At 38.5% G+C, this 23662-nt stretch overlaps 1 protein-coding gene across 12 annotated transcripts in view; it reads right to left on the bottom strand.

The window, feature by feature from the left end:
- The window catches only part of LOC120531691 (R3H domain-containing protein 1), a 244756-nt gene that overhangs the window by 150166 nt on the left and 70928 nt on the right, over nt 1-23662 (bottom strand). For 10 of the 12 annotated variants that reach the window (XR_005634140.1, XM_039757318.1, XM_039757320.1 and 7 more), the window contains exons 2-5: nt 16867-17072; nt 15999-16207; nt 7816-7857; nt 6472-6561 (exon numbers count right to left, since the gene is read on the bottom strand). Coding sequence is in view for 11 of the 12 variants with exons in the window: in XM_039757318.1 (XP_039613252.1) it covers nt 6472-6561; nt 7816-7857; nt 15999-16169 (303 nt within the window). In the remaining variant the exon portion in view is untranslated. The remainder of the gene's footprint in view (nt 1-6471; nt 6562-7815; nt 7858-15998; nt 16208-16866; nt 17073-23662) is intronic. The other 2 variants (XM_039757322.1, XM_039757326.1) reach the window with 2 other exon arrangements.

Genomic DNA, 23662 nt, shown 5'->3' with positions numbered 1-23662 from the left:
CTGCCCTCCCCCAACACTATCTGCACCCTGCAAGACCCCCCACAATTATGTCAAACCTGTGGTCTCCAGCTCCTGTCCACTCACTGGACTTTGTGTCTCTGTTGATAAAGTGAGGAGAGAACTAGGATAACTCTATATAAACAATGCTTCAGGTGCTGAAAACATGTGCTAGCCAGCTCTGTGCCATCCTACAACACCTATTCTCCCTTTCCCTGATTTTATAGATGGTTCTCGAGCTGTGGAAAACATCCTGTGTGGATGTCACTACGGTGATCCCATGGACTTCAGACTAGTTACTCTTACTTCATACATCATGAAAACCTCAGAGAGGCTGCTCCTAAAACAGCTACAGCTTCTGGTTTCAAACCACCTGGATCCTCTACAGTTTGCTTATCAGACACATATAGGTGTGGAAGATGTTCCCATCTATATGCTCCACAGAGCCTACTCCTACTTGGACAAAGCTGGCACCACAGTCAGGATAATGTTCTTTGACTTTTCAAGTGCTTTAAACACTATTCTACCTCACTAACTGGGAGAAAAACCCAAGGCTTTGCATCTTGATGCCCCCGCAATCTCCTGGATCATTGACTATCTGACCAACAGACAGCAGATTTTAAGGCTGAGGGACTATGTGTCAGAAATGGTGGTGTGTAATACTGGAGTCTTGCCTTCCTGTTCACCCTCTACACAACAGATTTCCAGCATACTACCAGTGCTTGCAATCTACAGAAATTTTCAGATGACTCGTCCATCATTAGCTGGATTAATAACGGAGATGAGTCAGAGTGCAGGATGGTAGTGGAGGACTCTGTCTTGTGGTGCAGGGATAACAACTTGAAACACAATATCAGCAACACAAAAGAGCTGGTGATGGACTTTAGGTGTGCCAAGGAGCCTCTGAGACCTGTCACTATCCAGGGGGAGGATATGGAGGAGGTGCAGTGCTACAAATACATAAGGGTACATATAAACAACAAATCGGACTGGTCTGACAACACAGTGGTGCTGTATAAGAAGGGCCAGAACAGACTGCATTTGCTAAGACGATACAGGTCTTTTGACGTATAGGCAAGCTACCGGAAATGTTCTATGCATAGCAGTCCATAGCAGCCACTGTGGTGTTCTATGATGTGATCTTCTAGGGATGCAACTTGAGCTAAAAAAAAGTACAATGCATGAGCACACTTATCAGGAAAGCCTGCACCATCACAGGACAAACCCTGGACACACTGAAAGCTGTTGTGTAAAAGTGGATGGTGGCAAAACAGAATGCCACCAAGAAAAATCTCCTCCAGCAGGTGCCACAAGCTCATTTTACCACTAGGGGTCCACTGGGGGCCTAAGCTGCCTAGTGCTGTCAGGCATTTTAATACTTCATCCCAGGGCACTCAAGTTTATTTTGAAATATTATTTTGAAATATCTAAAAAATATACATGAATTTATTTATTTTGATATATTGCTTGTTTGACTGGCTCTATTATTTGTCCTGTGACCTTGTTTTTCTGCTGCTGTATGCACGTAAATTTCCCCTTGGGATTAATAAAGTTTATCTAATTAATTTACTTTAATTGCTGCAGAACATCTGTAAATTGTAACGTATTAGATGTTTCCTGAAGAAGGAACATTTGTAACATTCTGAAATGTCTTAGTTTGTTCAGTTTTTACTAACTTAAACTTTACATTTAAACCTCTGGTAGTTTACTGCTTACCTTTCTCCATTTTAGGTCATTCATTGCATTTCAACTGAGGTGTTCTAAAACATTTGACTGGACGTGTATATCTGTCAATAATTTTCACTATGATGTACCTTTGACTTTCATGAAGAACCTAAAGGTTCCATTTTACAGTAAAGGATTTACTGATGTTTCATGAATTCATAGGGTTATAGTATTGTTGTTAAACAATAAAAATGTTTTTTCAAGCATCTCATTCTCAACTACAACCTACAAATTATTTATTTAATAACCTTTCCTTTTAAACATAGATCTGCCTTCCTGGCTAAAATAAATGTAAACAAAATTCACCCAATATCACACAGTGGAGCTATGTGAAGTGATGGGAAACCCTCATAATTTATGAAGTTTTAAGGTGTTACAAGAAAATTATTTTGTCATTAATTGGCCAACATCATAACATTGTCATCAATCCCTTTTTGTGGCTTCTAGCTATGATTCCTTTTGATTTTTTTTTATTCTGGGTATAATGTACTGATTAATCCAGATCAGTTTAAGTTTGGTAAGATGTGAAGAGTGGCTGATTCCATTTATTCCATTGGATGAGAATGATTACCCCTTTTGTTATGTCAGCCAGTGGTCTAGCAGACAAGGAAAGTAGCATCAATTCATAACAGAGCTGACTGCACAGAGCAGTGCACATTTGAACATAAAAAGATGCATCTGCTCATTAGAGGTAACAAGTTCAGTTCATTTATGACAAAAGGAGCTATCCAACCAAAAATAAAACTGATCTTTTCTTGGATGTACAGTAATCCCTCGCTATATCGTGCTTCGACTTTCACGGCTTCACTCTATCGCGGATTTTATATGTAAGCATATCTAAATATATAACACGGATTTTTCGCTGCTTCGCGGGTTCTGCATACAATGGGTCTTTTTACTTCCTGTACATGCTTCCTCAGTTGGTTTGCCCAGTTGATTTCATACAAGGGACGCTATTGGTGGACGGCTGAAAAGCTAACCAATCAGAGCACGCAGTTAAGTTCCTGTGTGCTGAATGGCTCAGTGACGGAGCACTGAATTCGATTCTGCGGCGTTAACCAGGAAGTCTTGTCTCGCTCATTCAGCATCAACGTGTTTCGCTGTGTAAAGAGTTAACTTTTGTGCTCTTTTGTGTTTATCTTTGTGCATAGTCAAACCCTTCATTATGACTCCAAAACGATCTGCTCCTGCTACTGCTTCAGGGGCCATGCCCATGCACCAAGGGAAGATGTTAAAGGTTGCCGAAAAGGTAAACATTTTGGATATGTTGAAGAAAGGGAAAAGCTACACCGCAGTAGGACGCCATTACGGCATCAATGAGGCTACGATTCTTTTTATTTAAAAAGTAGGAAAGGAATATAAGATTTTAAGGCTGCAGTGTCCTTTTAACCAGGGTGCAAAACAAGTTGTAAGTGGATGTAATAAGGCAGTAGTCTGGATAGAATCTGCTTTAGGGATTTGGATTGAAGACCGCCGGAACAAGACAACGGCGGTGCTGCACAGTCGCCTGAAGAGGATCCTTTAGAAGAGCTGTAACGTTCTCCTTTGTTGTGCAGTAAAACTAAACTCATTGTTATCTGACAAGCCATCGTGTCATTGTTGGTGAGTAACCATAATTCATTTTCTACTTACAGTACTTAGTACATGTACGTACGTTTAGTGTCACTGTACACACACTTACTGTATAGAATTTTTCTTGCATTGTACGTATTTATTGCTGGTGACCGGTCTATCGTAATGGCTGTAACATATGTGATATCGGAGACACTCGATATCTTTAAAATAATATTTAGGTTTTACTGTATATAAACAGTGTATTTACATACATAATTTCAATGAATCTTACCTGATATCTAAAAGAATACAAAGGGTTTATGCTGTATAACTGTGCAGGGAATATTTCTAAACAGTGTGGGAGAGTTTATAAGGGCTTAAAATATATAAAATAACCATACAAACATATGGTTTCTACTTGGCGGATTTTCACCTATTGCGGGGGAGTCTGGAACGCAACCCAAGCGATCGAGGAGGGATTACTGTATATGCATTATAGGTGTGGGACCGTTACAGCACTTTGTGTCTCTGTAGACAGAGTTAGTTATTTATATGCATACATCAACATCAAAAACTGAAATAATGTAAGCATTCAAACAGCACTTGCTGGGAGACATTTTTCTACCTGTGGACATAACCCTAAAGCACCTTGAGCAAGTGATTGCTAAGTGTAAAAGACATTATGTATAACACTGTTTCTCTACCTACAGTATCGAGACCTAATTTTTCCTCTGTAATTGTATCTATGACCCACCCCTTGGTGAAATGGGCCCAAACAACAGAGTGATGAGAAATATCACACAGCGATGTGAACTGCTTAGGCAACCAGACACGATGTGTTTGTTATCCACTAATGCACCCAACAACGGCAACCCATGACAACCAACTGGTTGAGAAACACTGATGTATGACACCACTGTATTATAAAAACTCAACATTATAATCAGACTGAGCTGCTTTTGCAATAAGGATGCAGCGGAAAGAGTGATGGAGTGTTGTTACCAGGAACAAAGCAACATGATAAACCACTGTAACACTAGCAGCCTGGACTGAACATACTTTGTTCTTTAGCCGAGACAGTTTTAACTGGTATGTGTTCTTGAGGGCCATAGTTCAGGTCTAAGAAGGGAAGCAGTAATGGCATGCTCCCTGGGCCAATTTTATTTAACGTAACTTTCAATATGATACAAATGCCTTAATGTTAAATGCTTGAAGTTTTTTCTTCCCCTTGAAAGTCATCATAATTTTCTGCATGACATAAGATTTGTATACATATTTATCCATTCAGTATTTTTAATGTGAACACTTTTGCTGTAATAATACATTTCCACAGTCAAAATAAACCATTTTCTGTAAATATTTAACTGAAGAAGAAGACCTTAAAAGTTAAGTGTTCGCATACATATTTAATGTTTGCATACTGTATGTATTTAAACCTCTGTGCTTTGAAAGCTCCAGGTTTACACAAATGACAAATTAATCATAGACAACACCAAGGTGATAGTCATTTGACCATAATTAAACATAATCTGGTACTATATATCCTTTATATCTCTCTGGTTATATTACCTCTAAAGTGTAACTTTATAATTAAAGATTGGAAATTTACATATGGAAAACATATTGCATTAGGGCACCACAGTAAACTAATACAGGAAAGGCAAACACAAAAACTGTTAAATAAAATTTCAGCATGAATGATGATTACAATGTCATCTTCACCTGTAGGGTGCTGCCTGTTAGTTCAACTGTTACATTAGAACAATATAGACGAGAACAGGCCATTTACCCCAACAAAGCTCACCAGTCCTATCTACTTATTTCTTCCAAAAAACATCAAGTTGAGTTTTGAAAATCCCTAAAGTCTTACTGTCTACAAACTACTTGGTAGCTTATTCCAAATGTCTAGCAATCTTTGTGTAAAGAAAACCTTCCTAATGTTTGTGAGAAATTTACCCTTAACAAGTTTCCAACTGTGTCCCCATGTTCTTGATGAACTTATTTTAAAATAACAGTTTCGATCCATTGTACTAATTCCCTTAATAATTTTAAATACTTCAATCATGTCACCTCTTAATCTTCTTTTGCTTAAACTGTATAGACTCAGCTCTTTTAATCTTTCCTCATATATCAACCCCTGTGAACCTGGAATCGGCCTAGTTGCTCTTTTCTGAACCTTTTCTAGCGATGCTATGTCCTTTTGTAGCCTGGAGACCAAAACTGCACACAGTACTCCAGATGAAGCCTCACCAGTGCATTATAAAGCTTGAGCATAACCTCCTACTCCGCACATCGTGGTATATAACCTAACATTCTGTGTTACAGGCAGTGTCTGAGAGCTATCATATGATAAGACTCTTATCTTGTTTCACCCAATCCTTTAAATTGCTTTTAGTATTTAATATTCACCTTACTAATGCTTTTGTGATCTGGTAGTTTAATTCACTTTTACTATTAATTAATTTCACCATTATTTTTTATATTGGTGCTATATAAATGACACATCACAACTGTTTGGTTTTCTCACCATGTCACATTAATCTATTTTAAAACAGATTATTTTATTATATAGCACATATTTACAATGGGTTATAAGAATCTAAGAAATTAATATTTCCCATATCACTATTAGCTACAAACAGTATTTAGTAATCACAGTTAAAAAAAATGGCATTTTGCTCAGTATTTTGGTTCTCTACTAATATTTCATCATATACACTGAGACTTCCATTGTACATAACTTTAAAAAGCTTCAGGCACAAAATGTTTTGTAACAGGCAGGCATCTTAACTGCATATTGAAATTAGCAGAAATGCAGTGAACTGCTTCATCTATTGGAAAAAATAGTTTTATCAATAGTATATTACAATTAGGAAATATGTAGTGCAGCTGTGGCACAAATAACATAAAAAAGAAAATGCACATTACTAAATTACTAGGTGGTAATAATAATATAATAACAGCAAAGTCCTTTCCAATAAGTCTACATACTTGTTGCCTTAAGACTTAAATTCACATTTACCCTTGGAATTAACAAAGTTAATCTAATCTTCTCATTATTTACTTTCAAGGTGTATAATACAAAATGGTAAACATTCCTGAATGTAAGATGGTTAGTGAAATTAAAATAGTTCTTGTAGCCACACAGCGAAAACCTAACAGGTTAAAAAAATCTTCTTGATTAAAAGGTTTTACCTGGCATTCTTGATGCAGTTCTGCAACTGGGGGAGGTGAAGATTCTTCACACACAGCCAAGCTCCGAACTAGCTTTAATTTTGTATTAGACTGAAGAAAAGTATTAACTGTTAATTAAATAGCTTCAGAAGACTTCATTTACAAATTAGATAGAGAAGAAGAAGAAACAAACAATATAGAAACAGGCAAAAATGGTATACCATTCCTCTAGCCAAAAAAACAAAACAAAACAAACTACAATAATAAAAATAACAAACAATTCATTCAACCACTTGTTTACTTACCCACCTTAGTTAATATTAAGGGTGGGGGGAATTAAAGCCTATTTTTATCTTGGAGATAACATACCAACACTCCCTCACAATGAATGGATTTAGAGTTGCCCATTATCCTGATAAAGATATTTCTGGGGAAAAAACCTAACTTTATAATGTCCAAATTATACAATATGTAGACAATTGGTGAGCCAGGATTCACATCCAGATCCACCAATATGTGTATTTAAAAAAAAAAATAAAATAAAAAAAACTAAAATTTCTACCACTAAAGCTAATAATAGCAATGCAACATTATCAGGAATTGAAGAAAAAAAAAAGCTCATTAACACAAAAAAATGTTTCAAAGATTTACAAATTTCAAACTAACAATCTAATTTATTCTTTGTTTTCTTTATAATTTGGTGGAGTGGTGGCTCGGAGGCTAGGGATTTGCACTGGCAATCGGAAGGTTGCCGGTTCGAATCCCGTAAATGCCAAAAGGGACTCTGCTCTGTTGAGTAAAACCCTTAACCTGGAATTGCTCCGTCCTGGGTATTACATAAATTTGCATCCATCCCTGCATCTAGATGCCCTCCAACCTGCAGGGAAAAACTTGACGGTTGGTGGCAGAATTGGTACTGCAGCCACCTTAGAAAACCTCACACTGTTCCACTCCATCTGAGCTAGTGTGGTGCTGAGGTATCACCCATTGCATGGCTGCACTCAGGTCCTAATCTGGATCCTGAGTTGGTTTGTGGTGGGTTTCATTATAATCTTGAATGTATTAAGGAGAAATTTAAATTGGATATATCTAAAATGAAACTATCACACTTAAATGAAAAAAGAAAACCAACACAACTGTTTTCTACAACACAACAACAAATGAACATCTCAAACCAAGACAATGGTGGCAAGCTGGTTTAAACCAAAAAGGAAAAGCCAAAAACAAAGGAAAGCCAACATATCAATAAAAAAATGTCGGAACAAAAGCAGGCAACTTTGAAGTTTAATACCAGCATTTTCCTTAATTAGTTAATGACCTCAAGCACAAAATGTTTTAGTCATGCTGTTCCATATGCTACTGTACCTTTGACCTTTTTCCTGATTGTCCAAGAGTATGCATTTGTCGCTGTATGGCAAGTAACAAAAGAAAATGACGTAAGAGAAATTAAAGACATGGATGCCTACATACAAGAAAATGTATGTATTTCAAGAAATTTGTCTAATTAAATGTGTATTTAAAGAGAAATAGAACTTTGGATTATTATCTTTACCTTAATGCTATAGTGACATTTAATAATGGTGAAGCATTTCACTAAATTTTTATGTTTGTAGATTATATGTAAGATTCAACAATTCTTAAGCATAAAGTTGCATTTTTACCAGCTGTAAGCACTTCATGTCTCCTTCACAGGATTGTAGTAAAGCTTCAGTACACACAAAAAGAAAACATACACCCTAGATACGTAAACTGTTATCTCTATTAAAAACAATTCTGAGGTCAAATTAGTACAAACTTCATTATTTAGGTAAAGCCTGAAATATAAGCATTTTAACAAAAAAGCCCTAAAAAAAGCAAAAAGCTAAAACTAATAAAAATACACTATTTCCAAAACCCAAGATAATTTATTTCTATATCAAGAAAAAATTAAGAAACTTTCTTCTAAAACAGGAATGCCATCCTCACTGACCTCATCATATTGCAATCTGCCAGTTTAAAACTGGAAATTATTCATGGCTGCCCTCTTTTTAATATTTAGTGCCATAATGCCAACTTGCAATGCATCTTATATTTCTAGGTATAGATGCTATACAATATTAGTTTATGTTAGTATTCTCATAATCAAGAAGTAAAACCAGATACCAAGTAATCCTTTCTAACTTCAAATATAAGAAAATGCTAGCGCAGTAAAGGCCCAGGAAAGGAAATTTCAAGTCAATGCACAGAAAATAAAAAGGAAACAATGCTATCTTAAAATAATTTTCATTTTTTCATCTTAATATTGGAAGAATGTCAAATAAACCCCTTGGTCTTTTACAAGATAGAATAAGGAAAGACTGGAAACTCTCAGTATCTCTCTATTTATAACAAAAGATTAACATTTACAAGGATTACTGTAGAAGTAAAAACAACCATATATATTTGTAACACATCTCAGCCTAAAAAAAAAAAGGATTTTTACTATTGTATTTTGCAATAAGGTACCCTATGAGAAATCAGATCCGTTTGGTTTTCAAATGAGGTTAACAAACTTTCTTTAAAAGAAACATGCAGCGCTCAATAAGTGACAAATAGTTTAAAAACAATGTCAGTGCAAACAGATGAAAAGGCCTATAGAAAGCAGTAGAGTTAGGGGAATATTAACTGCAGCTATGCTACAAAGAGGCATTGATGATATGAAAGCAGAGGAACAAATATTGTATTATAAGCAATATGAAAAGTAAGTGAAGAGTAGCAGAAAAGATAACGAATTGCATTTTTTATGTACTGACAAATTTAATTTACTTGCTGAACAACACAACTTGATAACCATTCGAAATGTATACAGTATTTTGTTACAGAATGGCATATTTACTAACTTGTCAAAACATTTCTTGAAGCTTGAACCAAAAGTCATTAATCTACTGGATTTACCTAGAATTTTCCAAAAACATGGAAATGCCTAGCATCATAAGCAGTACTTCCATCTTTTCATTTTAGTTATGCATTCATAGTTCACTTTGAGAAAATAGCTGAGAAGGACTGAATTATTTTTGAGAAGGAGGAAATTCCTGCTGCTGACAGTATTGTACAAGTTCAGAGTGCATATGAAAATTATTGCATAGTATCTAGCGGTGTCAAACCATAAAAAAAGAACTTTAAAGACAGGTGCAAAGACATTAACGATTTGTCCCAATCAATGTCTTTCTTATAAATGCCTGTACTCAACAGAATAAATGAAAGGAAGAGGACGAATAAATACATTTTTGTACTCTTCACCTTTAAACAGGCAGTGTGGTGTAGTAGTTAAGGCTTTGATTAGTTAGGTTCAAATTCTGCTACTGATACTGATACCATGACCAAGTCACTTGATCTGCCTGTGCTCCAATTTGAACACCAGAAAAAATGTAACCAATTGAATCATAAATGTTGTAAGCTGCCTTGGATAAATGCGTTAACCAAATAAGAAAATATAAATGCAAACAGAAGAAGACACTGTAAAAAACTGCTGTCAAAACAAGAGAGTTCTACCAGCAAAAGAATATTTAACTGTATGGAGCAGTGACAAAAAAGCTTTGGTTGGAAAGGGGATTTTGTAGAGAAGAAAAAAAAAAAGTATGCAGATTTAACTATTGTCCACTACTGATTACCTGTTCAGAACTTTATTGAACTGTAAATTTATTATCATGAACATGTCAGTCTTGTTTGGGACTACATTTCTTTGCATTCCCAAGTTTGCGGATCTTTACCAATCTTTAAATAAATGTTGCATGAATGTTTCTTTTCTTCTTATTTTTTGTTATATTGAGAAACATATGTTTGTATATATGTCTTTCAGTTGAACATTTTCCCTGCTTTCTTTTATGTTTCTGGTTTGTTCTATTTATTGGAGTGATATTTTTAGACAGGTATTATATTTTCATTATAGTATGAACGTAGTATGAGACATACTTTCTCCGTGTGTTATGGCCATGTATCCTCCTTCCACAGACTTGTCCCATGCTATTGGTGCTTTCTCATTGCTTATTCCAGAAAATTAATTTTTATGGTATTTTTGTTCTTTTAGTAGAGGACTATTCTTTACTGATATATAAAAAAACATTTTGGAACAATTGGATTATGTATTGTCACAGATGTAAGGGATGGTGTACTGTATGTCTGAAAGGCATATTATTTTAATGCACTGCATAAAATTTGTAAGGTATTATTTGGATGTTATGTAGTTCCACGTGGTTGCCGCAGTCCCGTTTTGTACCCGCCACTGCATGGAGTCAGTGAAGTTTTTCCATTTCTTGATGGGAGTGAACAGCAAGTTTAAACCATATTTTAATCCATTCAGTAATCCATTTGATGACTGTGTTTTTCCAGTATCAATGAATGCGATTTCCCAGTGGTATTAAGATGAAAAGTGGTCTGGATACCTGCTTGTTTGCTTTAGCTAATGTAGTACAATATGTCCACTAATTAAAGTTTCCAACTTTCAATAGATGATTTATGCATGATTATATCTGAGACATAAAATTCCATCACCATTTTTAGTAAAAATGTTAAGTGCATTTTGCACAAATCTTTTGTCTGAATAACTGAAAATATACTGGATGTAACAACTTAAACGATGCTGTACCAAATCAAATGCTTGCTTGGAGTATCAAGTGTTTCAGGGATTCCTGTTGTTTTGAGCCTAATGGGTTCATCCATGAGTCATCAAGGCACTACTGAGGATAGAACTAGCCTGCTAATCTGGCATTAAGTAAATATTTCATAACATTTTGTCATTTGATACGAAACTTCATTTCAGAAGTAAGGATGATACAGCAAAACACTGAATTCCGATTAAGTTAACCTAAAGCCCTTAGTTGAAGTTCTTCAGGTGTAACAGTACACAAGCAGGTGCTATTTATTGTTTGTAGCTACATGTGACTGATCTCATAAACACTTTATTTTGAATTTTCAACATTTAGTAAACAGTTTATTTTGAATTTTAAACATTTAATGCTCTTGTATCTGTGTGTAAAAAAATTCTCAATAGACTGGGATGACAGGTAGGGCCATCCATTGTACGGGCTTGTGGTGTAGTGTTTCCATTCTCCCTACAAAGCATGTGTTGCAGAGTAATATTGGTTGTAGTTATTCATTCATCACCTCTATTTTTTAAAGCTATGTTTTTGTTTTTTTTTAACCAGTGCTGAAGAGGGTGGCAATCCAAATGCCATTTACTGCTTTTTACAAAAGCCTTTTTTGTTTTAGTTAGAGTCACATTTCAAGGGCACTTATAGCTATTTCTACTAATGGTCCAAGCACAGTCTTGCATTTTCCACCAAGAATGCTGTGAAAGTTATGAGTAAAGTGTCTTTTCATTTAATAGGGAAAAGTGTTTGAGATAAAGGATTGCATCCATTTTAAAATTGAGGAGGACTCTAAATTATATGTGAACCATCTGATTTTTCCACCAACCTATAAAGTCTTAATCTTAATACAGTCATTTTCCAATGCTTGCAACAATAGTTTTCTTGATCCCATTAAGGATTTCCCTTGCTGGCCATGTTAGCACTGATAATGTGTGTCACATTCATCTGAAGGTAAAAGTCAAGTAGCAGATAATTAGTTTTCAATAATCCAGGAACTGATGCTTGCAATAATATTGTCCATGTCACTAATAATAAGTGCAACTTGATTTTTCATGCCTCGTCTTTCCTTATCTTATGGTGCCATTGCCTCCTGAACAACGACATTTAGATGCTTTTTTTAAAAAAAAAAAAAATCCAGAACTGGGTTTGCTGCAAGTGTCAGAATACCCATCTCCAAGAAACGTGCAGGTCAGGCAGAGATGGCAGGACTTGAAGATAAGCAGTTTCCTATGCAAGGTGAAAGGAAAAAGAGAATGATGTTTCCGATCAACAGCTGAAGATTTTTCAGAAAAGGCAATGAGATGACATGGGAGGTATAGACAGCAGAGGACCATATCATGGTAGGAAGATGCAGGACCATACCAAACAAGAAATGTTTACGGATACACTGGTGTTTCAAGTCTCCTGTGAGATATTCGAGAGCCAGGAAGTGTCACAGGTATTAAATTCTGGCAAAACTGGTAAGAAATGTCAGTTTTTTTAAAATAATAAACATTAACATGTTAAAACTATTAAATAAAAAAAAGAAAAAAGGATCTAATTTAAAGCTATAATGGAAAATTAATAAATATCAAACTTAATAATAATAAAAAGGGCTACTCTGATTGACTACCAAATAAATACATTGAATTATCTTTCTTGAAATCCTGCCAGTTGGCTGGGCTCTCAAGTTATTTTAGAGATTATATTGCTAAAACGTGTACTTTATCAATGGCTATCACTCAGGCATGCTACTGGAGATGGTTTTTCATTTACAATATTTTAATAATCAACTGGTATTTCTACTGACATATCAGTTTTAAACAAGAAATTTTCTGAACGTTTATGTATCTCCTCTATAACCACACTACAGTATAAGTATAAAGCATTGTAAAGTAAGTTATGCTTTAGGGCTGGTACAATGTTTCCTAAAAAGTTCAACTTTAAGCCCACAGTTGCCAAAAGGTTCTAGAAAACACTGGACAAATTAATAAAATTTCAAAAAATGAATTACTGAATAATGAAGCTAAATTGAAGTTGTAAATAATCACCTCAGTTTTAAAAAAACACCTAATTTGTTCTCTTTACACAATCATCAATGATAATTTTAACATTCTTTAAATTCAGATGTGTATTTTGTTGTAGTTAACAGTTTATACAAGCACATAAGCAATTTAATTAAAGTCTGAACACTCAACATGAATTTAAAAGAAATCAGTTTTGGAACTTGCAATCTACTCTGCATTTTACTTAGATAAACATACCACTTTTACATTTACTTCCATAGTAAATAAGCAATGCTTTAAGTACAGGAGAAAAGTGGTATAGGTATCTGTATTAAAAAAAAAAATTGAAAGATAAAGTATGTACTGTGGACTATGGCTGGCCATTCATCTCGGCCAATTCCCCCAGCCCGCCAGAGGGAGCACTCCCTGCGACATGGAGATGCCCCGAATTCCAGAAGGGCATCATGGACTATGGAGTTTTCCTGTACAGCCCTGCTGGATAACGTCGGGGTCACCAAGGGAGGCCCCAGGGACTGTTATTTACCCTATAACCTGGAAGTACGTCTTAGTCACAGCGACAGGGGAAATGGCGTACTTCCGGGATGAAGAACAGGAGTTTTGATCTGACCCGGAAGTGCTAGGAATTCACTTTTATGGACTATAAAAGACTGTGAGAGATCCCAGACGGACGAGATGAGTCGGGTGGCAGGGTGACAATGCGTCTGGGAGAGGAGGATTGATTATTGTATTGTGGATTATTATTGTGTTTATGAGTATTGTGGAGTGGAGGCTGCTTTGTGCACTGTATGGTCCAAATAAAATTAATTATTGGACTTTTACCTGGTGTCTGATCTGAGGGTTCAAGGGGACGACAGCGCCCCCTTATCTGTCACAGTGGCGTAGTCGGCAGGATTCTCTGGCCATCGGTTTGGCAGAGGACCTGAATAGAAATTTCTGTGGACAGAGAACCCGAAGAGGACAGCGTCAGGACACACAGAAAAAAACCTCCACAAACCCCGTTGTCCAAGTACGTCATGAGGAAGATAAAAGGCAAGCAGACCGACAGCGCCAGCGGGAGAGCCACGCTCATCATGGCCGACACTCAGGAGGAGCTACAGAGCGGCTCCACAGGTCGGGAGAAGCCACCGGAGACAGATGACTGCCACGAGGTATGTGCCGGTGATTCAATTGAAAACATATTTAAAATAACTCATTTCGTCCCGTGCACATACCTCGGAGAAGATCACCTAGAAGCCCTGTGGGAGGCAGGAGAATTCCCCAAAGACAGTGATGTGCTCCTGTTCGAGCCTTTGAGCAAAACGGACTTCCGCATGTCGGGTGTTGGCGTGATCTACACCGGTGAATTGTGGGAAGGAGAAAGTCCGTGTCCCGCTGCTTTTGACCTCAAGAAGACGGTCTTGGACTTTCCAAAGGGGAAGGGGGAGGCGAGCAAAGCACCGCTCACCCCGCGAGAAGGTAAGGAGGGCCGGGAAATGGCTGGTTGGTCTGCTGACAAAATAATAAAGGCAGATCGCAGTCCAACAAAGATGGCGACCTGGTCCTCTGCCAAAGAGAACTCCAGTTCCCAGAAGCCTTTGCGAAGCCCGTCAGAGCACGTGCCAGGAATGGGCGTGCTCATTGGCTCCCGGCCAGTAGGTAGGAATAATAATGAATGGAGCCTGCCTCCGGCCGAATTAAATAACATTGTGGACTTGTAGGAACTCGAGAAGCTAATCGAGCCTGTAAGTAGTTTTTTACAGATGTTGGAGGCAATCAAGAAGATCATGGAACTGGGGGAGATGGCCGAAACACCTTTGAATAAGGTAAATGAATACCTGCGGCAGATCAGTCGGGAGCCTCCAGTATTAAACAATGAGGTAAGCGAGACCTGTACCATACATAATAGAGGGATGCAGAGTGACACGGGCCAGCGGTTAATTAGTAGCGGGTGCCAAGTCACTGCGAGCCCTACAAGGGAGTCGCAAACCATGACCGAGGGGGCGGGGGAAGCATTGATTGATCCCGGAGCAATGCGGTGCTGAAGATGCCGCCCCAGGTCATTTACAAATCGAAGGGGGTGCAGACAGGAAAGGTTCTCTCTTTATTACATAGAGAGACTCAGGCTGCCAAAAAGCCCCAGAGTAAAAAGGAGATCCCAATTGAGACAAAGGGGTCTCCTGATGAAATAAAAAAGGGAGCTGAAAGCTCAAGGGCGGCCGGTGAACCCTCCTCAGTGGGGAAAAGGGCGGAGCCAGAAGTTCCTAGGTGTTTTCAGTCTTGCCGAGGGATATAAACAAGGGGGATGCGGCTGTGCTACGAATGCCGCAAGCCAGGCCACATATGGCGAAGCTGTCCTCGGAGGACAAGGGATAAGATGACTTATTTATTTATTTAATGTTCCCCCTAGGTTCTCCCGGGAGTATTCAGAACATTGCCAAGGCCCGACCAATGAAACCTCCTGGAGGTAGACGTCCCTCGTGGGGCTGGCCGCTTCGAACCATGGTTCTTCACGGGGTTGGTGGTGCGGTACTCTGGACTATTGCTGACCATTCATCCTGGCCAATACTCCCAGGCCGCCAGAGTGAGCCCTCCTTGCGACATGGAGATGCCTCGAATTCCAGCAGAAAAAGACTGTGAGAGATCCTAGACGGACGAGCTGAGTCGGGTGGCAGGGTGACAACGCGTCTGGAAGAGGAGGATTGATTATTGTATTGTGGATTATTATTGTGTTTATGAATATTGTGGAGTGGAGGGTGCTTTGTGCACTGTATAGTCTGAATAAAATAAATTATTTGACTTTTACCTGGTACCTGGCGTCTGATCTGAGGGTTCAAGGGGATGATTATCTGTCACAGTACTTATTGTGCCATGAAATGCTTACAAAATTGTACATTATTCCTAGTGTCAACAAAAATAACAGATTTCTGCAGTAAATATACAGACTGATTTTATTTACCTGAGATTCATTTTTGTTGTCACTGTTGCTTTCAACTCTCTCTGACTCCATTTGTTCTTCGCTTTCCGATTTTCTCAAAATACCTGATGGTATACTATCATACTCTTCAGCCTCTGAACCTTTCATTGTAATGGTGTTTTCCTTTACGGTAACTGAATTAGACATCCTCATTAGCAAAGTTTTTGTAGCTTCTACCAAAAGTGCAACACCTGTAATATACACAAGTGATAGGCTGTTACAGTTTCTTGCACTAAAGCATATAAAAGCAGCAGGTAAACTAGACACTTGGGTCAGTGCTTACAAACATAATTTGTGAGAACCTGTTCTACCATACTGTTTTCAAGTGTCCATTTCCAAGCTTTGAAAGCTATCAAATAAAATAAAACAAAACAAAACAAAAATCACACATCTCGAGTCACTAGTTACTAAAACTTACTTAACATGATTAGTTCCTAAATAAGGAAAACATGTAGGTACAAGGCTGCTGAATGAAAAAAAAATTACATATAAAGGACAAATTTTAGTAGGAATAAATTGCACCACAAGAATTCCACAGATCTTAACCTGTACTTCTAAGCATTGGAATGAAAAAAAGGCTTGGGAAACTATTTCTTTTAACACGAATGATTCTTTCTAATCAGCATCTTGTACAAGTTATTATTAAAAATTTAAAATAAATGGGTTAACTGTACCAACATGTGTAGTTTGCTCCTGTGACAACAACCCATGTTCTTTTCGAATAAATTTTCATTTGGAATAAATTAAATTTTAAATCAACACTAACTCTAATGAACACACAGTGGTTCTGTACATATCAATGAAAATTTTGAAAGTATATATTAGCATTAGTCTGTAATTGTTACTGTACCTTTTGTAATTTCCAGTTATAGGCCTGTAGTGCAGTATTTGTGAATTGGGAAAACCTACAGTCCCTTTCAGTGCTGTCAAACACAAAATCAGTTGTGTTGTGCTTACTGGAAGCCCCAAAGAAGAGTCCCATGTCCCTTTCACCAGTGCCGGTTCCAGATCCAAACAAAGGTACCGCAAAACAAGCAGATCATTCCCCTCCAAAACCTGCAGCATAGAAAAAAAAAAGATGTAAAATAATTTCTTCTAGCCAATAATGCATTTAATCTTTTAACTGCATACATTATTTTAAATATATATATATTTCTTGTTATCTTTGCTTTTTCATCAATTTGGATACTAAAATAAAAAATTGTCCCAATATTTCCACTCTTCAATGGTGTAAAATTTCTAACATTAGTCTACTTACTGTATAATTTCTCTATCTTCTCTAGCTCATTTCCCCTTATTAGAACAAAATACTACTCAAATACCACAGGCCAACCACATGTGGAAAATGTTAGGATAAAATACCCAGTGATCACTGACCAGTTTCCTGAATTCCCATTGCTAGCTGACACTTCCTTTGAGTGAAACTGCCGGTGGTTGCAATAAACCCACAAATCAATCAAAAGCAATAACTGGTATTTCAACATGCCCAAGGGTGTCTTCTTTAAAATAACTTTTCAGCACGTCTGCTCTTTTTCATTGTTAAATTATGCAATTTGCACATGTTTATGCTGAGGTGACCAGTGCATTACAGCGGAGTAATTCTGCTTTTGTAAAAGATACCACTAACGTCAAACCACATACAGTGAAAGTTTCATTACCACAGGAAATTCCAATGAATTCCAATGATATTTTATTGTCTATGATTGGTCATTCATGTTAAATGTCACAGCTGTGCGTGAAATGCAGCAAATATATTGCATGTGCGATAGCTCACCTTTATGCACTGTTGCACAAAAAGCTTGAGTCAGATTCCGAACTCAGTTTTGACTATTGAGAACAATGTATTTGCTGAAGGACACAATGATATTCTTGATTTGTAAGTATTTCCCATAATATAACTTGTGTTGTGGTGTAGTTTTATAAATCAGTTGTCATGGGATGAGTACTGCTATACTTTACTTCTGCATCTTGAAGTTTTATGTGACCCCCCCCCAAATCAAATATCACTGTATCATGATCCTTGCGTCGCTGTGTTGCAAGTGCAAGAAAAAAACTGCTTCAGCTAGTGAATTATTCATGGTGTAATCCCCGCAATTGTGCTTGCTGCAATCCACCAATGCAACTGCCACAATTACTGGCAAAAACAGCATGATTATAAATGGGAAATACAATACAAAGTGGCTAAAGGTGGGGGCTGAATTAGTAGTGCGCGATTTGGATCGTTTATGATAGTATCTAAATTGTTGTTTTTTGTTTTAACTATGTGCAAGCTGAAATTATCGAATATGTCACTCACTTTGCAAAAAACTATCACAAACATGCCTTGACAGTCAATGCACTCACTGTTTCATGTAACCTGACAGGATACACTACTGCACGTGCGTGCATGGTCAGCGCACCACAAGTGAAGCTAGCATAGCTGCCTAAAACTGAGTGAGCAAACAGCACCAGGGGATAAACATCCTCATAATCGACGTTGATAAGATTTAATTGCTAGACGTACATCATACTCACTCATGTGGAGGAGGTTTGGTTTTGAAAAAAACTGATCTTGCTTAAAAGATGACAATCTGCAAAACTGTGTCAGAAATTGTTTACTGTTAAAGACCAGGCAACATCTTATTTGTTTCACCATCTGCAAAGTGAAATTGATCATCTAGTGCAAAAAAAAAACTTTGAACAAATTAAGTAATTTGTTCTAAAATATCCATCCATCCATTTTCTAACCCGCCGAATCCGAATACAGGGTCACGGGGGTCTGCTGGAGCCAATCCCAGCCAACACAGGGCACAAGGCAGGAACCAATCCTGGGCAGGGTGCCAACCCACCGCAGGTTCTAAAATATTATTTTTTTATTTTTGTATAAAGCATATGCCCGTTGGGCGCATTTTATTTTGCAAGCTGTCTTGGTTGGGGGTCCTCGATTCCAAGCCGCATGTTTTTTTCTTTTATTATTTGAAACACTCGTACGGATCTTCACCTGCTCATCCCGCTGTGATGACACACGGTGAGAGGGGAAAAAAAAATTAGCAGCTATTATTAAAAAACACACAGACATTCAGAGAAAGTGTGTCTCTACACACTGCCATTGAAAACAAGATCAAGAGCTACTTGATTATATCTGAGGTGAGCAGTGATGTAAATCTACTTGAGTGGTGGAAAACACAAGAAGTACATTTTCCAAAATTGGGGAAACATGCAAAAAAGTACATGAAAAGTGCCTTAAGCGGCCATTCTTAGAGGACTTTCATTACTGTAGGAAATGTTGTAACATTTAACCATGCTACTCTGATGCTAGATGCTGTGGACAGACTAGTTCTACCACACAACTTGACGTTTCCCCAGTAGAATTTTACAGTTGTTTTATTTTCCCTAATAGCTTTGTGCAGTATTGAACAGAACTTGGAAGTTAGTTGTATTGGACAGAATTTGAAGTTTGTAATTTGTTTAAAAATGTTATAGGTTTGTGATTTTTTGCATTTTTGTTGACAGAACTTGTTTACAAATGCTATAGTTTTTTTATTGTACAGTTTTGCAGAACTTTAGATTTTTGGATTTTTACTATTTGAACTTTGAATTTGTACTATTTACACAATAGTATAGTATGTTAGATTTCTGTTTTTGTTTATATGCTGCACAATTCACCTTTCAGCAGAGCAGTTTGTAATGTTCATACCCTCGTAAACCACCAGGGGGCGGACAGCTCCCCAAATACCCAACTTGACAGACACAGGCAGCAACTCGCATGTTTATTTAGACAGGGAAATGCTTCCCAAATCATTTCCCTCAGCAGCACAGTATAAAAACACAATATACAATATAGCACTTTTCAATCTTTTTTGCCTTTCCGCCTCCACTTGCCCACAGGCAAGCTTCCTCCCTCTTCCTCCTGACTCTGGTCCTCTCTGCAAAGCAGCTGGCTCCTTTTAAAGCTGTACCTGGTAGCTGGTTAGTGAGATCTGGAATTACTTATAGGTATGGCAGAAGCACAAAGTAGGGCTCTGCAGGTCCTACAGCTCCCACTAGCAGCATTCACTGAACCCAACAGGGCTCTGCCGACATATAGTAATTCCCATACAGAGCCTTTGGGAACCCGGGGCGCTGCTGCTGAGGGGGCTGCCAAGCAGCAGTTCAGGGGAGGATTCCCCGCTGGGTAAAAATGCCGGCCATCCCTCACACCCTGTTTTTCAATTGTGATTAGTATTTTATTCCCTTTGGATTCATATCTCATTTATATTAAGGGTAAGTGTCTATTTAAAATACTCTCATTATAATAGCTTTGTCGGTCTGGGCGCAATATTTTGTGTAAATTCTGTAGGTCACTCTGAAATGCTTTACTCATACTTGCACTGTTTGATCTCAGTAATACTTTGGTAATTTTAATGTTTTTGTGTTATTTTACTTCAGTTTTAAGTTGTGATGGACGGCCGGGGATCGTATCCTGTTGGGAAGCCTGGGAGAGCAGGGGACCAAGAAAAGGGCAAGCCATTCCCCGGGACAGGAAAGGACAGCCACCCTGGGTTACATTGAGGCCATGAGCATGGGGCTGTAAGGCTCAAGCCTGTTGGCTTATGTGGCCACAACCAGGGGCCGCTTGGAAAATTCCAGACCCATGGTCAGCTGCTGGGACATAATTGAGGAACACATGGAGTACTTCTGAGTGTGGTATAGAAGGAGCCGCATCACTCCACTCAGGGAGCCGGTGTCGGGTGGAAGAGGACGGAGCGCTCGGGAGAGGAATGGAGGTGGTGAAGAAAAGGAAAGAAAAAAAAGATAAAAGATAAGGACTGATTTAGTGAGGAAATTTGTCTTTGCATTGTGTGTTGCAGGAAAAGTAAAATAAACCGTGTGTATTTGGGGACATTCTGAGTCCGTCTGTCTGTGTCCGGGGGTCAAACTCCACAATGGCATCCCAGATGGGATTTCCAGGCCACTGAACAAGCAGGGAACCTGTTGTTAAAAATAATTTTGTGGAGCACCTGGCACAGCAGGCGAGACGCACACACGCGACAGCCGCTGCATGCACAATCCGTACCTCGTAACTCAAAAAGCCGCCAGAGGTCCGTATGAACCACCGTTTCCCTGATGGGAAAGAGGACAGCCAACCGCAGGCAGAAGACAGTGGGCGCTGTGAAGATGCCCATCGTTGAAAGGGTCAGCATGCCAGAAGAAGTGGCCAGGCAAAGAAAGCAGCCTCGGGAAGAAGGGATCCAGGAGGTAGGCACTGGAGGCAGGGAGTATTTGCCTTGGGGGTGTTGTAGTGGTGTTCCGGGTGCCTACCTCGCAGGGGGAGACCATAAGGAGGCGCGCTGCTGGCTGAAGGATACCAATTCTGAAGAGTTAAGGGAGGCCCTGGAGAAATGGAAAGTCTTCCTACAGGAAGCAGCGTAAGTCAGATTGTGCCTGCACTATAAGAGAGTGCTCTCTGAAAGGGTGGAGAGAAAACCCGAACCTGGCTGGGGACGAAGTGGAGCGGAGATACCCCACTTGTTTCTATTCCTCGAGGGTGCGAGTGAAAGGTGTGCATTGGTGTTATAAGTCCCATGGGACTGACCATACATGCAGACGACGTCCACATCGGGTTGAGGACGACGCCTGGAGGTAACGTCAGCAAAGCATCTCCACGCCATATTTCTATTCTTTTACAGGAGAAGACCGTGGTCTCCAGTATGCCAACACCCTCGCAAAAAAGAACCAGTTCTCGTGGGACGAGCCACTTTGCCCTACGGGGCTTCAGCTGGGGGAGGGGCAATGTGATAGATGACCGGGGATCGTGCCCTGTCGGGAAGCCTGGGAGAGCAGGAGATCAAGAAAAGGGCAAGACATTTTTCCGGGACAGGAAAGGACAGCCACCCTGGGTTACATTGGGTCCATGAGCATGGGCTTGTAATGCTCAAGCCTGTTGGGTTTCGTGGCCACCACCAGGGGCTGCTGGGATAATTCTGGAGCCATGGTCTGCAGTACTTAAGCCTTAACCCGAAGTGCTGCCAGACGAGTATCGAGATTTAAAACACAGCACTTACACCACACCTGGGAGTGCTGCCGGGACATAATTGAGGAACACCTGGAGTACTTCTTGGTGTGGTATAAAAGGGGCTGCCTCACTCAACTCTGGGTGTTGGAGTCGGGTGGAAGAGGACAGAGCTTGCAAGAGAGTGGAGGTGGTGAAGAAAAGGAAAGATAAAAGATAAGGACTGAGTTAGAGAGGAAATTTGTCTTTGCATTGTGTGCTACATGAAAAGTAAAATAAACCATGTGTATTTGGAGACATTCTGAGTCCGTCTGTCCGGGGGTCAAACTCCACAAAGTAAATAAATAAAACCTGTTTTCCTTAACTGTTCTTTTCATCAATCTCATTAGTAAGCTACAATTAATATGCTAGATCAATAAGACTTTTACAAATATGTTTTTAAAGCATGCAAAATATCATGTAAATATCGTTATCAAAGTCCCAGAAAATATTGAGATATAATTATTTGCCAATATTGCACACCCCTTGGTTGACATGAGCACTTGGTGAAACTGGCACAATCAGAAGCAGAATAAAAAAGTCTTGCACAGCAGCATCAATCATTTTAGTTCTGGGGGGAAGAGTTTGGAGACTTATATAGTAAATAAGTCTCATGTGTTCGTGACCTAGAGACAGCCAGTTACAAACCAAAAGTGACCAGGGCCCTGAGGCCAGGACTGCCACCAAAGGCATTGTTCCACCCCTGTAACCCAGCAATGGAAGAATAATGTGTGAAAATGTATGCATGTACTTACTTTACTCCAGATGTGAAATGCAAGAAAAATGCAACAATTAATCAATCAATAAATAAACAAATAAATTAATACACTCTAAACCTTTGTAGAGCAACTGCAACAAAATGCAGGAGAAGATGTGTCAATTGCAGAACAAAAGCTCCAATCCCAATCTGCTGTACAAAATGTAATGTTTCTATAAGTCTAGTGATAAACAGAAATTGTTTTAAGAACAGGTATGAGAAATAATTTTGAAAGAAAAGGTTTGGATGCGTGTACAATTATATGTACATAGTACTACTAGGGTGCTGTACTGTGCTAGTCATTATGGATGTAGTGAGTCAAGCAAAATGACACCTTTTATTGGCTACAATAAAGATTACAATATGCAAGCTTTCAAGGCAAGTCAGGCCACTTCTTCAGGAACGATGAATTTTAGTCTGGAGAGGTCTATTAATCTAAAATGTCTCACTTAAAGGTTTTCCAATGGGAATTCCAGTCTCTGCCTTACATCTTGCCGGGAGAAGGAGACTGAGTTGCCTTAAGAGCTTGCATATTGTAATCTTTTTAGTTAGCCAATAAAAGGTGTAATTTTTGCTTGACTTCTCATTATGCACATAGTTAAAAATTGTTTACTTGCTGTTTCAGAGTGATGTATAGTGTGTGCGAGTTTGTGTGCATGTATTTTTTTTCTAAAATATAAAAACTTGTATAATTGCAATTGAAATACTTGCTTTGAAAGACTATTTAGATGTAAGTGACTAAACATTTTTAAAAAGGAACATAATGTTTCCAAAAAGGTGGACACCTTGCATCAAACAGTTTAACTTTGCAATGCTATGGGATATGAAAACTGAACTTGGTAAAATGATAGCTGACAGACTGGGGCACAAAAGAAAATT

Source organism: Polypterus senegalus, chromosome 6 (assembly GCF_016835505.1).
Source record: "Polypterus senegalus isolate Bchr_013 chromosome 6, ASM1683550v1, whole genome shotgun sequence".
NCBI classification, from domain to species: domain Eukaryota; kingdom Metazoa; phylum Chordata; class Cladistia; order Polypteriformes; family Polypteridae; genus Polypterus; species Polypterus senegalus.
This window is presented reverse-complemented; position numbering and strand designations above follow the sequence as displayed.